The following is an 18845-nucleotide window of genomic DNA, read 5'->3' on the forward strand; positions in this document are numbered from 1 at the left end:
TCTTAATTAAGGGAGGTCTCAAAAGGAGGCATTAGATTCAATTCGTAGATAGAGGGGTGATCAACTTGCTTCCAATAAATGTACAACATATTGAATTTTCCGAAGCTAAGGGCTTATTTAAAGCAAGTGTTTGTGGGATGTCCCCGATGCTACCCATGTTCAAAATGAAAATCCCTTTTAATGCTTTGCAATTTGCACTAAACTCATTAATAAATGTACTTGGAATGCATTACAATAACATCAACAAGCAGAAACCCACACTATCTTGGGGCGTGCTTTGAGGAAAGATTCTTCTCTTCCAAATCCTATTATGTTATGAATTTCAGACCAAAAGTCTAATCTCAAAAAAAAAAAAAAAAAAAACATTTTTTTATAGTAATTGACAGATTAATTTTAATTAATAAATGAAGAAATCTCACTTCAGTTCCGTACGTTGACCTTGAAATGCTTTAGTGAGAGAATGAATAGTAAAAGGGAAAAAAATGGAGGAGGAGAATAATACACTTGATTCTAAAACAGAATTTGATTAATGTTATTGGCACTGTGGATTCTTTCCTGGTCCACCAAAGTAAAAATGTGTTCCCCATTCACTACTATAAGAACTTTTGATGTTGTAACAATTAGTATTCTCAGCAAGTGTTAAGATATTTTCAGCTGTACTTAAGCTATTATCTGAATCAACAACCTGTAGATTTCGGAAATAGCCGGACTGGCCGAATCCGGATTCTGCAAAATGACCTGATCCCATCTGGGTTTTCGTATGCTCGCCATTCCAACGTGTATTCACCACTTCACCACCCCATTCTACCATTGTTGCGTGATCAGCCAAGTGTGTAAACAGCTCTGCTGGCCAATAACCGACTAATGTGTTTTCCCCTATCCCTAACCACCAGTTTCCTAACTTGGGATCCTGCAAAGCTCCAGTGTCAGAGTGGTGTAAGGATAGCATTGATATTAAGCAATCAAGTCAACAGCATATATATGAAATTACAAAGTAGACAAAAAAAAAAAATTGGGCCATGTACAAACCTTCCATATGAGAACAGTAATGTCATATTGGTTGCCTGCGAATGATGAAACTGGAGATATTGCAGCTCCAATTGCTATTTTACTGTTTGTTTGTACAAATCCCGAGCACAGAAGATTGTAGCACCCAGTTGCTTGATATGCATCACTCTGTAAAAAAAACACAGAAAATCAGTCTCATTTGTAGCTAGTAAAAAGAAAAAACAATTACATAATCTCCCACAACGAATTCTGTCTAATGACTCTAGGGAAGTTCATATTTTCGTAACTGTGCTACTAATACCCATTTGCGCCTACTTCTTGACCATCTCAGGAAACACAATTGGACCAAACATGGAGACTTCTCCACCATCTCCGGAAACACAAATGGACCAAACATTTCGGACATGGTGGGAAATGGGTCTGACCATCTCCGGAAACACAAATGGACCAAACATATTTGCTTTCTTTTTTATGCAAATAAATTGCATTTCCCTTGCATGAGGTGTATAACACGGAAAAATGGTTTTTGCCACTCACGACTTGTAATACAGTGGGTTCATAAATTCACACAAATAAAAGCAAGAGAGATAGTATATAAAATCACTTAATTATATAGGGACAAAAAAATAATCACTTAATAAAAAAAAAAGTTTATCAAAAAAAAAAATAAAGGGACAAAAAAGAATGAGATGAGGGAGGATCCTGACCGTCCAGTAAGTGAATAATCTGGGTCTGCTGTCCCCGTATAGCTCTGGACTGACCTGACTAGAAGGAACAATTTCTAATAAATAAATGAGTTTAATAGTAATAGTAATAGTAATATAAAATAAAATATGATAAAATAGAAATGAGAAAAGGTAAAACGGGATAGAAAAAAAATATTACGATACCTGCCAACCAGCTTCTATGCTGTTGAGGTCTGAATCAAAAGATCCGGAGAGAACCCAAATCTGAGAAAGGCTGAATTCATTGACTACTTCTATTGCAGGATCCCACACATTTATCGTAGCTCTAGCTCCATATAGTTCTTGTTCAGTTCCAGTGTATGCAATTGCATGCTACTTAACATATTCATATATACGATTAACACCCAAACACACAACTACAAATCAAAAGAATATCTTTAAGTCTGAACTGAATTTATTATATTATATGCATGCAACCTACGCATGCTGCCTGTATGTGTACATTCTGTAGTCAATGTCTCTAAATGAGATTTTGTTTCTTCATTTCCTTATCATATATATAATTCTAGAGTTTACTCTTTATCATACTCTCTGAATTATTTTTTTGAAGCATGTAGATTATACTAATGAACATGTAGATTATACTGTGAACAAATATGAATGATCAACCTAACTTCTTTCTTTTTGTACAAAATTAAAAAAAAATAATGCATGGAAATGATGGGGTGATATGACATACCTCATGGCCGTTGCCACTAACTACATCAGGGGGGTCAACATCATGCTGATTATGATTAACATTAAGCATCGAAGCAACTGATTTTGATGATTTACTAATAGCTTGTTTCTTTCCGAAGTGATATAAAGATTTAGCTCTCAGAACATCAGCAACTGAACTTCTCCTTATTGGAACTGTTCCTTTTGGACAATTCTCCCCTCTTCTATGCCACGTTTGCCATGCACGTCCCTTCTCCTTATGGTTCTCTCCATCGTAAGTATCACTTTCATTGATCTTGTTATTGTTGAAGAAGCTTCGCATTAACTCTTCTTTTCTTTCAGCTCTTAATCTTGGTCTCTTTGGTGGCACCCTCTAGTAACACAAACGCAACATGCCGAAAAGAAAGAAAGTAAGAAACGAGCTAGAGATTGAAAGAGAGAGACACATTTCGATCTGGTTTTGATAACAAGTAGTCCTGTATATATACCTGGATTTTGTGGTTCTTCAAAAGAGGATGATCCAAAGCTGGTTGTTTGCGTTTATGAACACAATCTATGATATCTCCATCTAGGCTCTACAAATCAAAATATAAAGAAAGTAAAAAAAAAAATAATAATAATGAAACCCAAGTTGACATACCTAGCTATAAAAGAGAAAAATGTCAAGAAAACAAGAAAAAAATAACCAACTGTTTAAAAAGTGCATACCTCAATAGTTTTAATAGGAGGTTTGTTGATATCATCCAAATGTCTTTGGATCCTTGCAAGTCTTAAAGTAGAAACAGCTGGTTTAAAAGTTGTGTAATTTAACCCTAATACAACTTGAGAAAAGAAAACTAGACAAATACAGAAAGTAGGAAGAAGATGAGAGAAACTAGATGAATAATAAGAAGAAGGTTTTATGGTTTGCTGATCTCTTTTTCTTCTCATTATTATTAAGAAGAAGAAAGAAGTTTCCATCTCTCATTCAGTGTTACTTCCGGAATAGAAACTGGGTCATCTAAAACTCCATTACTGGTATAAAGGAAGGTAAAGGTAAAGAAAGTAATAGTAGTAAGAAGTTGATGAATCGAAGCTGATATATGATAGTAGTGGATGACAATGAAACTACACAAGCAAAACAATCAGAGCCCTTTCTTATTAATTGCAAAACCAACAACACCAACTAAGAGATATATGGAAATTACTACCAAAGAAAATGACATGAAATAAGAGCTGGTACGGTTAGGTCTGGTATACTTGGTGTAGAGGTATAAACCTCTTTATTGCTCTTTTATCAGAGAGAGAATTGAGAGAGAGAGATGAAGAGGTTAGGTGCAAAATATTTAATCTCTCTGGACACACCCTAACTCTCAAAGGCTACTCATTTTCAAAATCCTTTCCTCAACCACAACCATCAAAAATCCTCCTCAACATCAACATCTGTGCAATTTTTATGGAACCAGATGTATCATCTGTAACAACAACAGCGCACCATGCAGTTGTAGTAGTGGCTTGAAAGCTTTGACCTAACACCTCTCTCTCTCTACTTTCTTCTCACCGGACTCTTTAATACACCCTCTTCAATATTCATCTGCCAACTCATTACTGTCTAGCTTTTAATGCAATTTCATTTTTTCTACACTAATTAGTAGTACAATATATATTTCTTTGATTACCAAGGGTGATGGTGAAGACGATGATGATCCCATACATCTTGGTGTGTTTGTCTTATCTCATATATAAGTCATAACTCTATCTCCATAGTTAAGTCGCTTTTAGTTTTACATTTGAGTGATTTTTAGCCATCGATTTTGAGTCTTCGATCAGCTAACATGTTAAGTCAATGAACAATATCAACTTTAATACACCTTTAAGTAGCTCCCAAGTTGATCGAACAATTAAAATATACACTTCAGAACTTTTGAAGTATAATATATCTTATTATAATATCAACTTGATATATTATATCTTATTATAATATCAACTTTATAATATATCTTATTATACATTCCAGTAAAGTTGTTGTGACATGTGCATTGTCATTCAGGGTCACATGCATAGTTATGTTGGCACTAAGGTTTATGTTCAAGGCTAATTTGAAGTGTTAAGAGCACTCCAGTATAGGGTATTACACCGTTGTTAGCACTGGATACTCATGAATTGTAATTACCATAGATACAGCATTACTTTAATTATTATATAAAGTATATTGGTACTATAATTATTTACTTGAAATCTAAGGGTAATTAATGCATACAACATACCAAAGTTGCCATCTACCCAGCACTAAACATACCTAAGTTACATACTTAGCTTAACAGGGGAGGAAAGAGCAACCTTATATAACACGAAAAATGTCCACGAAGGAACATTAAAAACGCGTATAATAAGTTAGCCTTAAGGGTAGAAGGAAATATCGAAACATGACAAAAATAACAACATATGACGTTCTTGATTCTTGCACATGTAAAAGGACCCATACCTTATTGGAAAAAATCGGAGTGGTGATAGTGAGTGAGAGAGAGTGGTGGTAGTTGTGAGTTAGGATTTTTTTTTGGAGTTGTAGCGACAATTGCATATCCTGGTTATGATCAGTTATAATTGAATAAAGCGTGAATGATTCTAATCTTGACCAACTTAAATTTTAAAAAAAAAAGTGACAAAAGTTGTACAGAATAAGCAACTACAAAAGACCCATTAGATGGACATGAATACTATGGAGTATGGATCCTTTTCTTCTATATTCCAAGGACACACAAGTGCTCGATTTCTAGTTTACCTGCAGGCCTTAAGAACCAAGACAATTCCAGAATGTTTTTCACTGATTTACAACCAAGATGTTTCATTTGTTTTTGCTTCCTGTACACAGTGTATAGTGACTTACTATATCCGCTCTATGAACTAAAGCATGTCTGATTCAAAACAAGTAACACCCACATTGCCCAAAAATGGTGAAATATTGATTCAGTTCATAAGTGTGAATTCAACAATGTTACAAGCAGAACGTAAGTCAAGTGTTTAAGCATTAGCTTGAAATGGAGATGACCAGTTAACAGATGGAGAAGGATAAAAAAGCATACCTGTACAAACTCTTATTATATGCGAAACGGGAGTCACTGCACACACAATAATGTCATATCAAAATGAATTTCTCAACTTGATAAGCTTCAGCACACGTGAGCTTAAACCATGCAAAGTTTATTGGGAAAATAGAATTGACTAGTTGGATTTTATTTCTGCTGAGGTTTGTTCTCTGGCATAGTACTATCATACAAAATATAAGGAGGAGATGCAGCAATTAGAGATCAAAGGCACGTAGTTTGCATGTGTTTCTCATGTTTTAACTTCGTCAAGTCTTCGGATATATTTGACCTAAAATAAGACTAGAGGTCAAGTTCTGTTTTATGTATTCGCTGAAGATTGACAGGTTATACAAGGAAATACTCTACTCTTGCTTTCAAATATTGATGCACCCGTACTTTTCATTCACTGTGATGTTTTTTTATTCTTTTCTGAGTCTTTTGGATTTTCTATTCTTTGGTAGTAATTTCCATACATCTCTTCGTTGGTGTTGTTGGTTTTGCAATTAATAAGAAAGGGCTGTGATTGTTTTGCTTGTGTAGTTTCATTGTCATCCAATACTATCATATATCAGTTTGTTTTTTTGTTTTTTCCTGGATGGAAAAAGATCATATAACCAACAAAATAATCCTCACTAAAGAAGAGATCTGACATGGGGAAATTAGGGGGAGCCCAAAAAAAAAATATTCTCATTTTCAGGCCCACAATTAATTTTGTATACCATGACACCCATAATTATTTCTCTGACACCCAAAATTATCCAAAATTATTAAGAATTAATACATAACTCGTTATGCATACTAATTTTTCAGGCATAACTCGTTATGCAGCCTAATTTTTCAGGGGTATAATTGGCAACGCAACTTGGATATAACTATCTAAAAATCCGCGCCTTGGAATTTTACAAATTTTATATCGTTGGAAATCTTTTTAAGAGAGCTACGCAACGAGTACAAACAACAATATTAAATTTTTGTTTTTCACGAAAAAATCGGAGGTGATCATCATTTTAGGCAAAATTTCGAAAACTGACTACATAACCATTATGCAGCCACCAAAAAAGATGCATAACACATTCTGCAGACGCATAACGAATTATGCAACCATTTTCTCGACTGCGTAACAAGTTATGCATCTATAACAAGTTATGTATCCATTGTTTTGGTTGATTTTAGTGCGTAAATAAAAAATTGATGCATAATGCATTATGCAAACATATTTTCGGATGCATAACAGGTTATGCATCTATTTTCTCGATGCATAAAAGATTTTGCAACAAATTTCTCGATGCATAATGCATTATGCAGCCATATTTTCGGATGCATAACAGGTTATGCATCAATTTTCACGACTGCATAACATGTTATGCAGATATTATTATAGGTGCATGATAGTGATGAAAAAGTTGATGCATAACGTGTTATGCAACCGTTTTCTGGACTGCATAACAAGTTATGCAACAAATTTTGTAGATGCATAACAGGTTATGCATCCATTTTCATAGCTGCATAACAACTTAAAACAACACCCAACAGACTAAAAACCAAATCTGATCTTGACATGTTATGCAGTCATAACAAACTCTATCCGATGCTGAAACAAATTGGTACCCAAGTTAGCTCACCCTACTGGTTTCTAATTAACGCCACATCCGTTGCAAACAACCCTTGTACTCATCCCACAAACGCACAACAAACTAGCAAGGAAACGGTGCGGTCAAGCAGCTGCAGCTGGTTATGTTCTTGTTGTTTAGCCTTGACCAAATCTTCCACAGCACTAACCAAATCTCCTAACGGATTATGCAACGCGGCTAAGTGCACCTTCTATCGGCTATTGCACATCACCACAACCTGCAGAGCTCGAGCCTGTATTTGACCATGATCTGCAGACACTAAACAGACCAACACCAGCAACGGGCCCCAGTATTTGTCTCTCAATTTCTAGTAAACATCGTCCAACACCAGAAAAAACATTCATTTGTGAACACACAATATGTTTTCCTAACCCTGCGCAAGAGTATTTAACCTTCAAAAGCTCTTGAACTCGAGCAACATCTAGTTGGCAATGAAATTCTTCAAGTTCTTTAACCACGCAGTGTATTCCTTATGCTCTTTCTTAACCATGTAGTCATGTAAGAAATTGGCAATGCTTGGTTTAATCCCTCTGACTTCCAAATATGTGTGGAAAGCTTCCTGCAGTTCCGCATCCAAACTCCTTCAAAATAAAACGCAACAAAAGACCAACATCAATAGATAACTCCAAAAACCAATAGCAAGAAATATAATAACTAAAACTCAAAATAAATTCAACTTACGAGAACTCAGGTCCTTCGTAAGCAATATCCTCATCCGAAACATTTGGATTCTTGACAGCCAAATTGTTGATTGTAATTTCATCTGCCTCAACCATAACATCGAATTCCAAAGTTGGACCGGTTTTTTTCGTAACAGTTACAACCATATCAACAGGCTGAGAACCAGCTTCTTCTTCCACCTCCTCACCACCTTGATTTGCTTCCTGGTCGTCTTGGTCTTCCTCATCACCCTCTTCATAATCACCAGAGAGATCATGCTTGAACACTGTGACTTTGATCTCCTCACCTTGATAGTTCCTAGTCAGTGTAATAGTTTCAGCTCCATCATTATCCACAATCTTGAATGGAAACTCACTTGGTGCCTCACCAACCTATTGAGAACACACATACAGACAGTAATCTTGTTCAATTGATGAAGACAAGGGCAACCAAATTAATCTCTTACTATGAAATCACAATTAAAGTAACTAATTGCAAAATTAACACAAACCCATTACAGAAATTCATAAAACAAACTTTCCAAATTTAGAAAAAAAAACCCTCAAAATCTCCAGCTTCCTCCTCAGCATCAACGATTTCAGAATCAATAACTCTGAGAAGAGTGTCATCAAAATCTGGTTTCTTCTTAGCTAGAGCAGAGAACTGACGATGAGTTGGAATTGAAGTTGTTCTAAATAGATTACTATTTCCGGTGACAGTTTTAATGGCGGTGCTGGTCTTCAATGGGGTAGTGAAGATGGAAGAGGTGTAGTTTCTACAAGGAGTTCTGGTTGCTAGCGGGATTACTGAAGATGCGGCTTTATTCATCATTCTACTCAAAGTCGCCATTTTTTCCGAGGGTTTCTCAGAAATCTCGATGTTTTTAGGGTTTTAGAAGGAGGAGAAGTAGTTTTATTGAATTGGAAATCTCGGAAAAACATGATTTTTATATATTTTGGGTTTGAGAATAATTTTCTTCCAGAATTTGGGTGCGCGCCTGTAGTTTTGGGAGCGTGAGTTTCACAGTAGAAACATCAGGGAGAATGGGTCTCCCTGTAGTTTTCACATCTGACATACCCTATCTAATATAACCATTGGGGGGCTCATGCCCGGATGGCTTCCAACCAGGTTTCTTTAAAGCCAACTGGGACATACTGGAAAAAGATATCATTGACTCAGTCCAAGAATTCTTTATATTGGGAGTTCTTGACAAAGATTTTAATCATTCCTTCATAACCCTCATCCCAAAAGTTTCCACACCCCAAACGCCGGGAGATTTCAGACCTATTAACCTGATTAATACCATTTATAAAATTATTTCAAAAATATTAGCTAATAGACTAAAGCCCATTCTCGATAAAATAATCTCCCCCAATCAATCAGCGTTTCTCCCTGGTCGACAAATCAGAGATTACATCATCATTGCTCATGAACTTATCCACTCGATGAAAATCTCCAAGAAAAAAAAAAGAAGGGATTCCTGGCGTTAAAACTAGAGCTATCAAAAGCTTTCGATAGGGTTGAATGGACTTTTATTGAGAAAGTCCTCTTAGCTTTTGGCTTCTCGGAAATCTGGACAAAACTCATTCTGCAATGCATATCGACAACTTCTTTTTCAATTCTTCTAAACGGTTCCCCGGGACCCACTTTCAACACTTCGAGAGGTTTAAGACAAAGTGATCCATTATCACCGTACCTTTTTCCTAATATGCATGGAAATTCTATCTAAACTCCTCGAAAAAGCTATTGAAGACAAAAGAATCACTGGATTTCAAATCAGCAAAAATGCTCCCAATATATCCCACTTTTTCTTCGCGGATGACTGCTTTTAATTTATTACAAAAGTGGATCTGGGGGAAGCGAAAAGTCTTTTGGAGATCTTACAATTATTTGGGAACATCACATGCCAGATGGTTAATCTTCAAAAATCCAGCGTTTACTTCAGCCCATCTGAAACATGGGAAGATTATAGCAAAAATCTTAAAAGTCCCGCCGATGACCAAAAACGATAGATACCTGGGTACCCCGCTTTTCTTTGATAAGAATCGAAAAGCCAATTTTGATCCTCTTCTACAACGATATTATTCTACCTTACAAAGTTGGAAATCAAAACTATTGTCTCAAGCGGTAGGACTGTCTTGATAAAATCTATCTTTCAATCATACCCAACTTATCAAATACAAGTTCTTGCACTACCAAAAGAAATTCTTGATCAACTCGACATAATTCAGAGAAATTTCTGGTGGATAAAAGATGGGCAAAAAAGAAAAGGAGGATTTATAAAAGTTTGGAAAAGTATATGCAAGCCCATATCCCAAGGTGGTTTAGGAATTAAAAAACCCCATCATTTCAATTTAGCTCTTCTCACTAAACTTCCCAATAGATTGGTAACCGAACAAGACTAATTGTGGGTCAAACTCTTAAAAGCAAAATATTTCCCAAACTCGCACCCTCTAGAAAAGTCGAGAACATCGAATCTGTCTTGGATTTGGACCAGCATACAAAAAGGTTTAGAGCTAATAAAAGGTAATTTTGTTTGGCAAGTAAAAAACGGAGCTTTGGTGAAAATTTGGGAAGATAGATGGGTTCCTAACGCAGATATAATCCATAAAGTACCCAACCCTCAAGATCAGACACCACCAAGAGTTCAAGAGCTAATAGCAGATCAGAATAAATGGGATCAAGAAAAGCTAAACCAATTCTTTTTCCCAGAGGATAGGGGAAAAATCCAAGCTATTAATCCAAGGAAACAAGAGCAAGACTTCATTAGATGGAGGCACCATCACTCGGGAAAATTCACGGCCAAAAATGTTAACTTTCTAGTCAATCAGGATCAAGACAATAATGACTGCATAGATTTCCCTTGGAATAAGATTTGGAGAATTCAAGCACCCTGTACAGTACTATCAACCAAGCACAACAAGCCAAGCAAATCCAACCAAAGACAAAGCCACACATTTTCCCAATATTGAATTAACTAGCTATCAGATCACCAGACACTATAACAGGGATGTTTAACTCCCTCTCTTATATTCGATTTGGGATAGATATATAGGCGATCCTACGCATTCATGTCAGTTTGGAACTAATCCGTATGATATACTACAAGTGAAAAAATCAACAGTCCCTACCTAGATCTACTGGAAATATGAGTTTAAATGCCAGCCTAATAAAAGAACAATACCATGCAAGTTGTATACCCCACGTCAATGCTTTGATTCAATCAGTAACACAGAAGATCTTGAAACAGTTCCGAAAATGCAAAATCAAGGCTTACTGGCATCACTGATTCGACAAAACAAAACTCAAAACTCTGTTGCCAAGAAAAAATCCTTCAATTCCATTAGATTAAGCTATAATCGTCATAAGGGATAGAAAACCTACATGTTCCTCCAACCTCAATCAACTTTTAGCCTCTACTCATCTCCCTTCCTCATCCCGCTAATTCTCGTACCCTGTTCTTTCTGTCTCTTTTAGGTTTCATATCAAAAGGAAGCCCTAATTTTAATTTATATGCGGTAATTAAATTCTAAAAAATGTGGGTCCTAACACCCGTTCTGGATAACCAATTAAATGGGTTAACGGGTTAAGTATACAGATACCTAAAACAATCCATCCAGCCCACAAAAGGAATATCCAACTAATTTATACTGTAAAAAGAAAAGAGGGGTTTTACAATACTAACTAGCACAAATATTCATCAACATGCATAATAAAATATTAATCAAACCACAGTGAAATTGCGCAAATATAGGAAATGCTATTAGTTTTCTAGATATTAGTCATTTCACAGACCAAGAAGGAAGCATACAACTGAAACATGGACCCAGTCCTATATATAAACGTGATACAAGATTCTTTAATTAGTAGTGGAATACTGTCTTAGTGGGTGTATGTTTAGGGGAAATAACTTCACGATTACAGACAGTCAATAACCAAGATCTTCTTAGTCAGTCAAGAGTCAATATCTTCTTATTATGATTTCAACTTCGAGTGTTGGCTCTTTTAACACTTACAAAGGCAACATACATATATTTCCACAGCATTCATGACTTCAGTTCTTTTTATCTGATTTTTCTTTATTTGGAAATAAAAATTACCTGTTCTTTGCTGACTACAGGCTCCGGCTTAACTTTTGCTACGAAGTTGTCTTCAGAACCTATGGAATGGCCAAAGATAAATAAATAATACATAAACACCAAACAAGTTGCTGAGCTAAGTGTTCATGAAGTCTTGAACAAGATAAATTACCAGCATGTCTCTCTATTGACCCACTCTGGGCACCAAATCTCGCAAGTCAGAAATTGCAACACCGAGAATTTCCATTTTCAGCACAACCTTCATTTATCACAAAAGAAACAAATTTTGAATGTTAACTTGAACTACAGTTATAAATTTCGAAACACATTTTCATCACTACTTATAGTAAGTTACGAAAGAAAAGTACAAAATTCACTATTGCAAATGTAGCAGTAACCAACTACGCTTCAGATTATAAGTTTTTGTGCAAGAAAAACAATTTTGATCAAATGACTCAATGTAGTATCCTTGTTATAGCAAACACTATGGCTATTTTTCACCTTGGAATTGGATATACTCAGTAAAGTTCTGAGGATGCCTAGACCATCGTACAGAGCTTTCATCCTGATGGGATATAAGAACTGATGAATTCAGACATAAATACCCATCTAGACAGTCTTTGGCTAGAAGGAATTGCTTCCTATACATTGTCGCGCGAGTGTTTCTTCCATGGTGAAAAACAACCAATAGTAGTTGCTATTCAATGGAATAAACCATAGATATGAAAGACTTCCATACCATAGTGCTAGCTCAAAGTTCTATTCTCCCTAAACCCCAAAACACAACTCTATCACTAAGCTTTTCACATGTACCTCATTTAACTCACGGTACACAAACAACCGATCAAAAAAAAAAAAACTCACGGTACACAATCCTTTCAACATACTTACTACACCACAAATATTTGTTGCAATCCATCAAAATGCATGTGCAAAAATATGAAATGCATTGTGCTTCTTCTAATGTCATGAATTTTCTACTTTATAAATTAAAAAATTAAGTTGAATTTGTCTTACCGATGAAACCTGTGCAAATCTCTTTCTCAATCTTGTAAAATCTGGAGTCTGGAATGTAATTTGATAACAACCCACCATACGAATCATCAAAATAAGACAAACCCACAGTTTAATTCAACAAAAGAATAAAGATCCAATACCTGGGGTGGCTTGTGCTTTTACAACAGGAACAGTAGAAGGATTTCTGAATCGATTTAATCTCAAATTGAAGTGAGATTTTGTGGATTTGAAGGGAGTCGGTTGTGAACCAAGAAGAAGAGAAGTATTTAGAGGAGAAGAGCATAGGAAGAACGATGAACAAGAAATTGAGGTTGAGGTTGAGAAGATTGTCATTGTGTTTGTCGCCATTTTTGGGAACAGAGGAGAGGAGAGGAGAGCTCGGTTAGTATTTTTTCCTCTACGTGCTCGCTATGTTTTATATAAGTTGCACCGCGTTGGCTCGTCATGGACCATGGTCTATTTATGGTAATCAAATGGAAGACTTGCTCGTAGCCCACAAATACCAGGGATTTCCGTAGATTTTTAATTTGAATGACGCCCAGAGATTCTCTGAAAATCTAGATACTTTTAGGGATTCTCTGAGAATATTTTAGGGAGTCTTTGTGATTTGTAGAGACAAAAAAAAGAGATTTGTAAAGAGTCATTGTGACTTGTGGAGACAAAAAATACTCCCTCCGTCCCTAACTAGATGACCTAGTTAAAATTTACTAGTAAATTTAGAAATGATTTATCTCTCAAACTATACAACGGATTTTCGTAAACTTTGTATCATTAGAAAGCATTTTAAAACACCTACCTAATGAATATAAATATGGCTATCAAATTTTACATATTTCTTATGATAATACTAATCTATTACTCCACTTATTTATGGTATAGGTCATCTAATTAGAGACGGTGGTAGTATATAATATCCCTAAAAAATTCAATACGTCTACCAATTCTTTTTTATTATCCATGCTAAAATGTTTATTAAAGTATCATGAATACCTAATGAAAATGCTAGCTTCGAAAATAACTTCATGTTGGACAATCCGATGATAACTAGGTTAGATAATTAAAAGAAATGATAAATGGACACTTGTTCGTTGGATGTGTATCGTTATCATTTGTAAAGGGATAGTTCACAAAAAAAAATTACCGATCATATAGTTCACATAATCAATTTTTAACAATTTTTTTGTGGTTCAAGGCGTGGTTATAAAGGCATCACAAGGTTACACGAAAGACAAAAAATGTTGATAATTGGATTGAATGTAATTTCTCCATCATTCGGTTAAAGGGAAGCACGATTATCTCCATTGTCATGTTTACCAAATATTCCACAAGTTTCCGAGTCTCCAGAAATATCACCTCTTGAGGAGAGATTTCTACCATGCCTATTTTCCTAAAAAAGTCTCTCCAAATATCTGAAAACAATAAATGAATGACTTTCAATTCTCATTTGAATAACAGGGGTGTTGGAGTGACTCTTATGAAATCCTAATCCAATAAAATGGAGTTTCAGAGAATTTAAATGACTTCAAAAAAGTCTCCAACCAATAACAAGAGACATTGGGAGACTCTCCAGAAATCTCTATTAACTAACAGTAGATTTGGGAATTCCCTGAAAGTCATTTGAAATCTCGTTTGACTAACCCCCTGTAAGAGAGTTCAATTTTTGTGACGCAAAAACATTTACAAGGAGGTAGTCAATTGAGATTTATATAGACTTTCATAGATTTTATATTTCAGTGACTCCCGGAGATTCTCTAAAAATATAGAGATTTCTAGTGATTCTCTGAGAGTATGTTAGAGAGTCTTTGTGATTTGTAGAGACAAAAAATTGATATTCGTAAAGAGTCTATGTAATTTGTAAAGACAAAAAAATGTACAATATCTATTCAAAAATTCAAAATATTTAACGGTTACTTTATTATGCACATTATAATCTAAATAATAGTACCATGAATACGTGGTAAAATAGGTGTTCATTGTCGAAATTTTTACTTTATTATGTTCATTATAATCTAAATAATCTCGTTTTTTCCTTATTATGCCTATGTTTTCATTTTTCTTATTTCACTCGTCCCACATTCATTTTATTTCTAGGCAATCTCGCCACTGATTTACTCTGCAAATGGCCTGTTACTTGGTCATCAGCTCAAACAAAAAAAATTGGTCCTACTCTCAAAAACAAATATTCCCCAAGTTTCCAAGTCTCCAGAAATATCACCTCTTGAGGAGATTTCTACCATGCCTATTTTCCAAAAAAAGTCTCTCCAAATCTCTGAAAACAATAAATCGATGACTTTCAATTCTCATTTGAATAACAGGGATCGATGTTTTAGTGACTCTTATGAAATCCTAATCCAATAAAATGGAGTTTCAGAGAATTTAAATGACTTAAAAAAAGTCTCCAACCAATAACAAGAGACATTGGGAGACTCTCCAGAAATCTCTATTAACTAACAGTAGATTTGGAAATTCCCTGAAAGTCATTTTAAATCTCGTTTGACTAACCCCCTGTAAGAGAGTTCAATTTTTGTGACGCAAAAACATTTACAGGGAGGTAGTCAATTGAGATTTATATATACTTTCATAGATTTTATATTTCAGTGACTCCGGGAGATTCTCTAAAAATATAGTGATTTCTAGTGATTCTCTGAGAGTATGTTAGAGAGTCTTTGTGACTTGTAGAGACAAAAAATTGATATTCGTAAAGAGTCTATGTGACTTGTAGAGACAAAAAAATGTACAATATCTATTCAAAAATTCAAAATATTTAACGGTTACTTTATTATGCACATTATAATCTAAATAAAAGTACCATGAATACCTGGTAAAATACGTGTTCATTGTCAAAAATTTTACTTTATTATGTTCATTATAATCTAAATAATCTCGTTGTTTCCTTATTATGCCTATGTTTTCATTTTTCTTATTTCACTCGTCCCACGTTCATTTTATTTCTATGCAATCTCGCCACTGATTTACTCTGCAAATGGCCTGTTACTTGGTCATCAGCTCAAACAAAAAAAATTGGTCCTACTCTCAAAAACAAATATTCCCCAAGTTTCCAGGTCTCCAGAAATATCATCTCTTGAGGAGATTTCTACCATGCCTATTTTCCAAAAAAAGTCTCTCCAAATATCTGAAAACAATAAATCAATGATTTTCAATTCTCATTTGAATAACAGGGATCGATGTTTTAGTGACTCTTATGAAATCCTAATCCAATAAAATGGAATTTCAGAGAATTTAAATGACTTCAAAAAAGTCTCCAACCAATAACAAGAGACATTGGGAGACTCTCCAGAAATCTCTATTAACTAACAGTAGATTTAGAAATTCCCTGAAAGTCATTTGAAATCTCGTTTGACTAACCCCCTGTAAGAGAGTTCAATTTTTGTGACGCAAAACCATTTACAGGGAGGTAGTCAATTGAGATTTATATAGACTTTCATAGATTTTATATTTCAGTGACTCCCGGAGATTCTCTAAAAATATAGAGATTTCTAGTGATTCTGTGAGAGTATGTTAGAGAGTCTTTGTGACTTGTAGAGACAAAAAATTGATATTCGTAAAGAGTCTAGGTGATTTGTAGAGACAAAAAAATGTACAATATCTATTCAAAAATTCAAAATATTTAACGGTTACTTTATTATGCACATTATAATCTAAATAAAAGTACCATGAATACCTGATAAAATACGTGTTCATTGTCAAAAATGTTACTTTATTATGTTCATTATAATATAAATAATTCGTTGTTTCTTATTATGCCTATGTTTTCATTTTTCTTATTTCACTCGTCCCACATTCATTTTATTTCTATGCAATCTCGCCACTGATTTACTCTGCAAATGGCCTGTTACTTGGTCATCAGCTCAAACAAAAAAAAATTGGTCCTACTCTCAAAAACAAATATTCCCCAAGTTTCCAAGTCTACAGAAATATCAACTCTTGAGGAGATTTCTACCATGCCTATTTTCCAAAAAAGTCTCTCCAAATCTCTGAAAACAATAAATCAATGACTTTCAATTCTCATTTGAATAACAGGGATCGATGTTTTAGTGACTCTTATGAAATCCTAATCCAATAAAAATGGAGTTTCAGAGAATTTAAATGACCTAAAAAAGAGTCTCCAACCAATAACAAGAGACATTGGGAGACTCTCCAGAAATCTCTATTGACTAACAGTAGATTTGGGAATTCCCTGAAAGTCATTTGAAATCTCGTTTGACAAACCCCCTGTAAGATAGTTCGATTTTTGTGATGCAAAAACATTTACATTCTGGATACTGCTTGTGACTTCTATTTCTGCCATCCAAATAAGCTATAATAATTATAGATTTAAAACTTGCTTGTTAAAATCATGGATTAGAATCTCACTCGACGTATGATTCAGTTCGAATTAGGTGTCTGGCCGTTCATTTTTTTTTCCGATGTCAGATTCGGATCATATATTGAATCGTGGACTCAACAAGAACGTATTGTGACTAGAATAAAAAAAATACAACCTTAATAGTTTTGATTCAGATATTATAATAAGTTGTATTAGAAAAAATCAAACAACCTGCTAGAATATGAAACCAATTTTTTTTATTATTTTTATGATTGATGAATGAGGAGAGAGGTATGAGTAATGAGTAGAGCTGGCAAACGGGCAAACGGGGCTGGCTTGTTACGGGTTAACATAGGTCAAAGCTTGCGGGTCGCTATTCTTCACGGGCGGTCATTTCTCCAGCGCGCGCCCATAATGAGTAAAGCTTGCGGACTCACCAGTTAGTTGGTTTCTCTCGAGTTGACTCGCTAGAAATCGAAGTTGACAGAGTTTCCTCTGATTTCTGGCCTATTTCTGGTCATATTCCTACAACCTAACATTTAGGCCATATAAAGCTTTTTCATTTGATATTTTGATTAAATTCAATCAACGATACCTTAATATCAAAATTTCAAAACTTAACAATAATTTGACACTAAGTTTGCATTAAAAGGAACACACTCACACAGTACCAGTCATTAGTAGTTTAGTACTTGATCAGTTCATGATATCTTCAACAAGAAAAATAACCTCCAAAACTGTAGTAATACCATTGTTTGTACTTTGTATCACCAAGTCCAACAATAAAGATATTAATAACCACTTCCTGCACAAAATGTATATTGTGGTCAATCAAAAAAAAGTGATAACTGTCTAAAAAACCATCTCCAATCTATTTTTTATACAAAATTTGGAGACATTGATAACCGTCTGTCCAAAAAACATTCTCATTTTCCATGTCTATCTTTGAGTTTCTCTAACTATTAAATATGCATCTGTAATTTCATAAAAAAAAAATCAAACAAAAGAAAAGATTCAAGTCAAAAACATGGAATTTGCATAAATACCCCGCTTTATATTGAAGAAATGCGCATACTAATTAGACGCATAAGAACTTACTTCCCCATCCTCCACTGCCCCATCATTGCCATTGAGATTGAGTGCACCAAGTTTAGATCCTAATACATATTTTTCAATCCCATTGTCCTCATCCAAATCTTTTTTTCCTACATAGATAAAAACAATCAATGTCATATATGAGATTTAGACATTCAACTAAATGAAATATTACTGACTTACGCAACGCCACTTAGACACTTACCAACTCCATGGTCCCAATCACAAGTTGTTATCAGCACCTTAGCATTTTCAGGTAATAAGGAACTGCGAAGCGACGGTTGGAATAGGAATTAACAAAATATCCCTCGTCATTATTGAAAGTACTGGAAATCATTGTCCCCAGATTTTTGCAATACTCTAGGATATCGAGTGGTTGTTTTAGAGAACATCTATATACCTCGCTAATATATTGATCTAACTCCAACAAGTCAGATTGCATACGACCACCATTTTCTTGTGCTGAAGCATATTCCTACATGAAACAAGCATATTTATGCAGCAACATATGAATTTAGATTCAAAATTTGAATTGTGAGCAAGATTCATTAGTCACTAAC

General features: G+C 34.8%; 1 protein-coding gene and 1 long non-coding RNA gene across 2 annotated transcripts; both read right to left on the minus strand.

Annotated features, from left to right (window-relative positions):
- Positions 1–508: 508 nt before the first annotated feature.
- Positions 509–3972, minus strand: LOC113300379. The gene is made up of 7 exons (XM_026549601.1): positions 3120–3972; positions 2900–2986; positions 2434–2784; positions 1899–2066; positions 1716–1769; positions 1030–1176; positions 509–910 (listed from the first exon to the last, which is right to left on the minus strand). Exons 1-7 carry the CDS (start codon positions 3369–3371, stop codon positions 533–535), a joined length of 1437 nt encoding a protein of 478 aa, XP_026405386.1. The 5' UTR covers positions 3372–3972; the 3' UTR covers positions 509–532.
- Positions 3973–7601: 3629 nt separating this feature from the next.
- On the minus strand, positions 7602–13271 carry LOC113293793. The gene is made up of 6 exons (XR_003332575.1): positions 13004–13271; positions 12864–12911; positions 12019–12105; positions 11868–11926; positions 7789–8159; positions 7602–7688 (listed from the first exon to the last, which is right to left on the minus strand). It is a non-coding gene; the product is annotated as an uncharacterized LOC113293793 (long non-coding RNA).
- Between the last annotated feature and the right edge of the window lie 5574 nt (positions 13272–18845).

Source organism: Papaver somniferum, chromosome 7, assembly GCF_003573695.1.
Source record: "Papaver somniferum cultivar HN1 chromosome 7, ASM357369v1, whole genome shotgun sequence".
In the NCBI taxonomy this organism is placed as follows: domain Eukaryota; kingdom Viridiplantae; phylum Streptophyta; class Magnoliopsida; order Ranunculales; family Papaveraceae; genus Papaver; species Papaver somniferum.

What these genes read in the sequence shown, in the direction of transcription:
- LOC113300379 (XM_026549601.1), bottom strand. Translation starts at nt 3,371, where the DNA reads ATGGAAACTTCTTTCTTCTTCTTAATAATAATGAGAAGAAAAAGAGAT. An exon ending in CTCCTATTAAAACTATTGAG is followed by an intron (nt 2,987 to 3,119) that starts GTATGCACTTTT and finishes TTTGATTTGTAG; the next exon opens with AGCCTAGATGGAGATATCAT. An exon ending in GCATAGAAGCTGGTTGGCAG is followed by an intron (nt 1,770 to 1,898) that starts GTATCGTAATAT and finishes CCTTCTAGTCAG; the next exon opens with GTCAGTCCAGAGCTATACGG.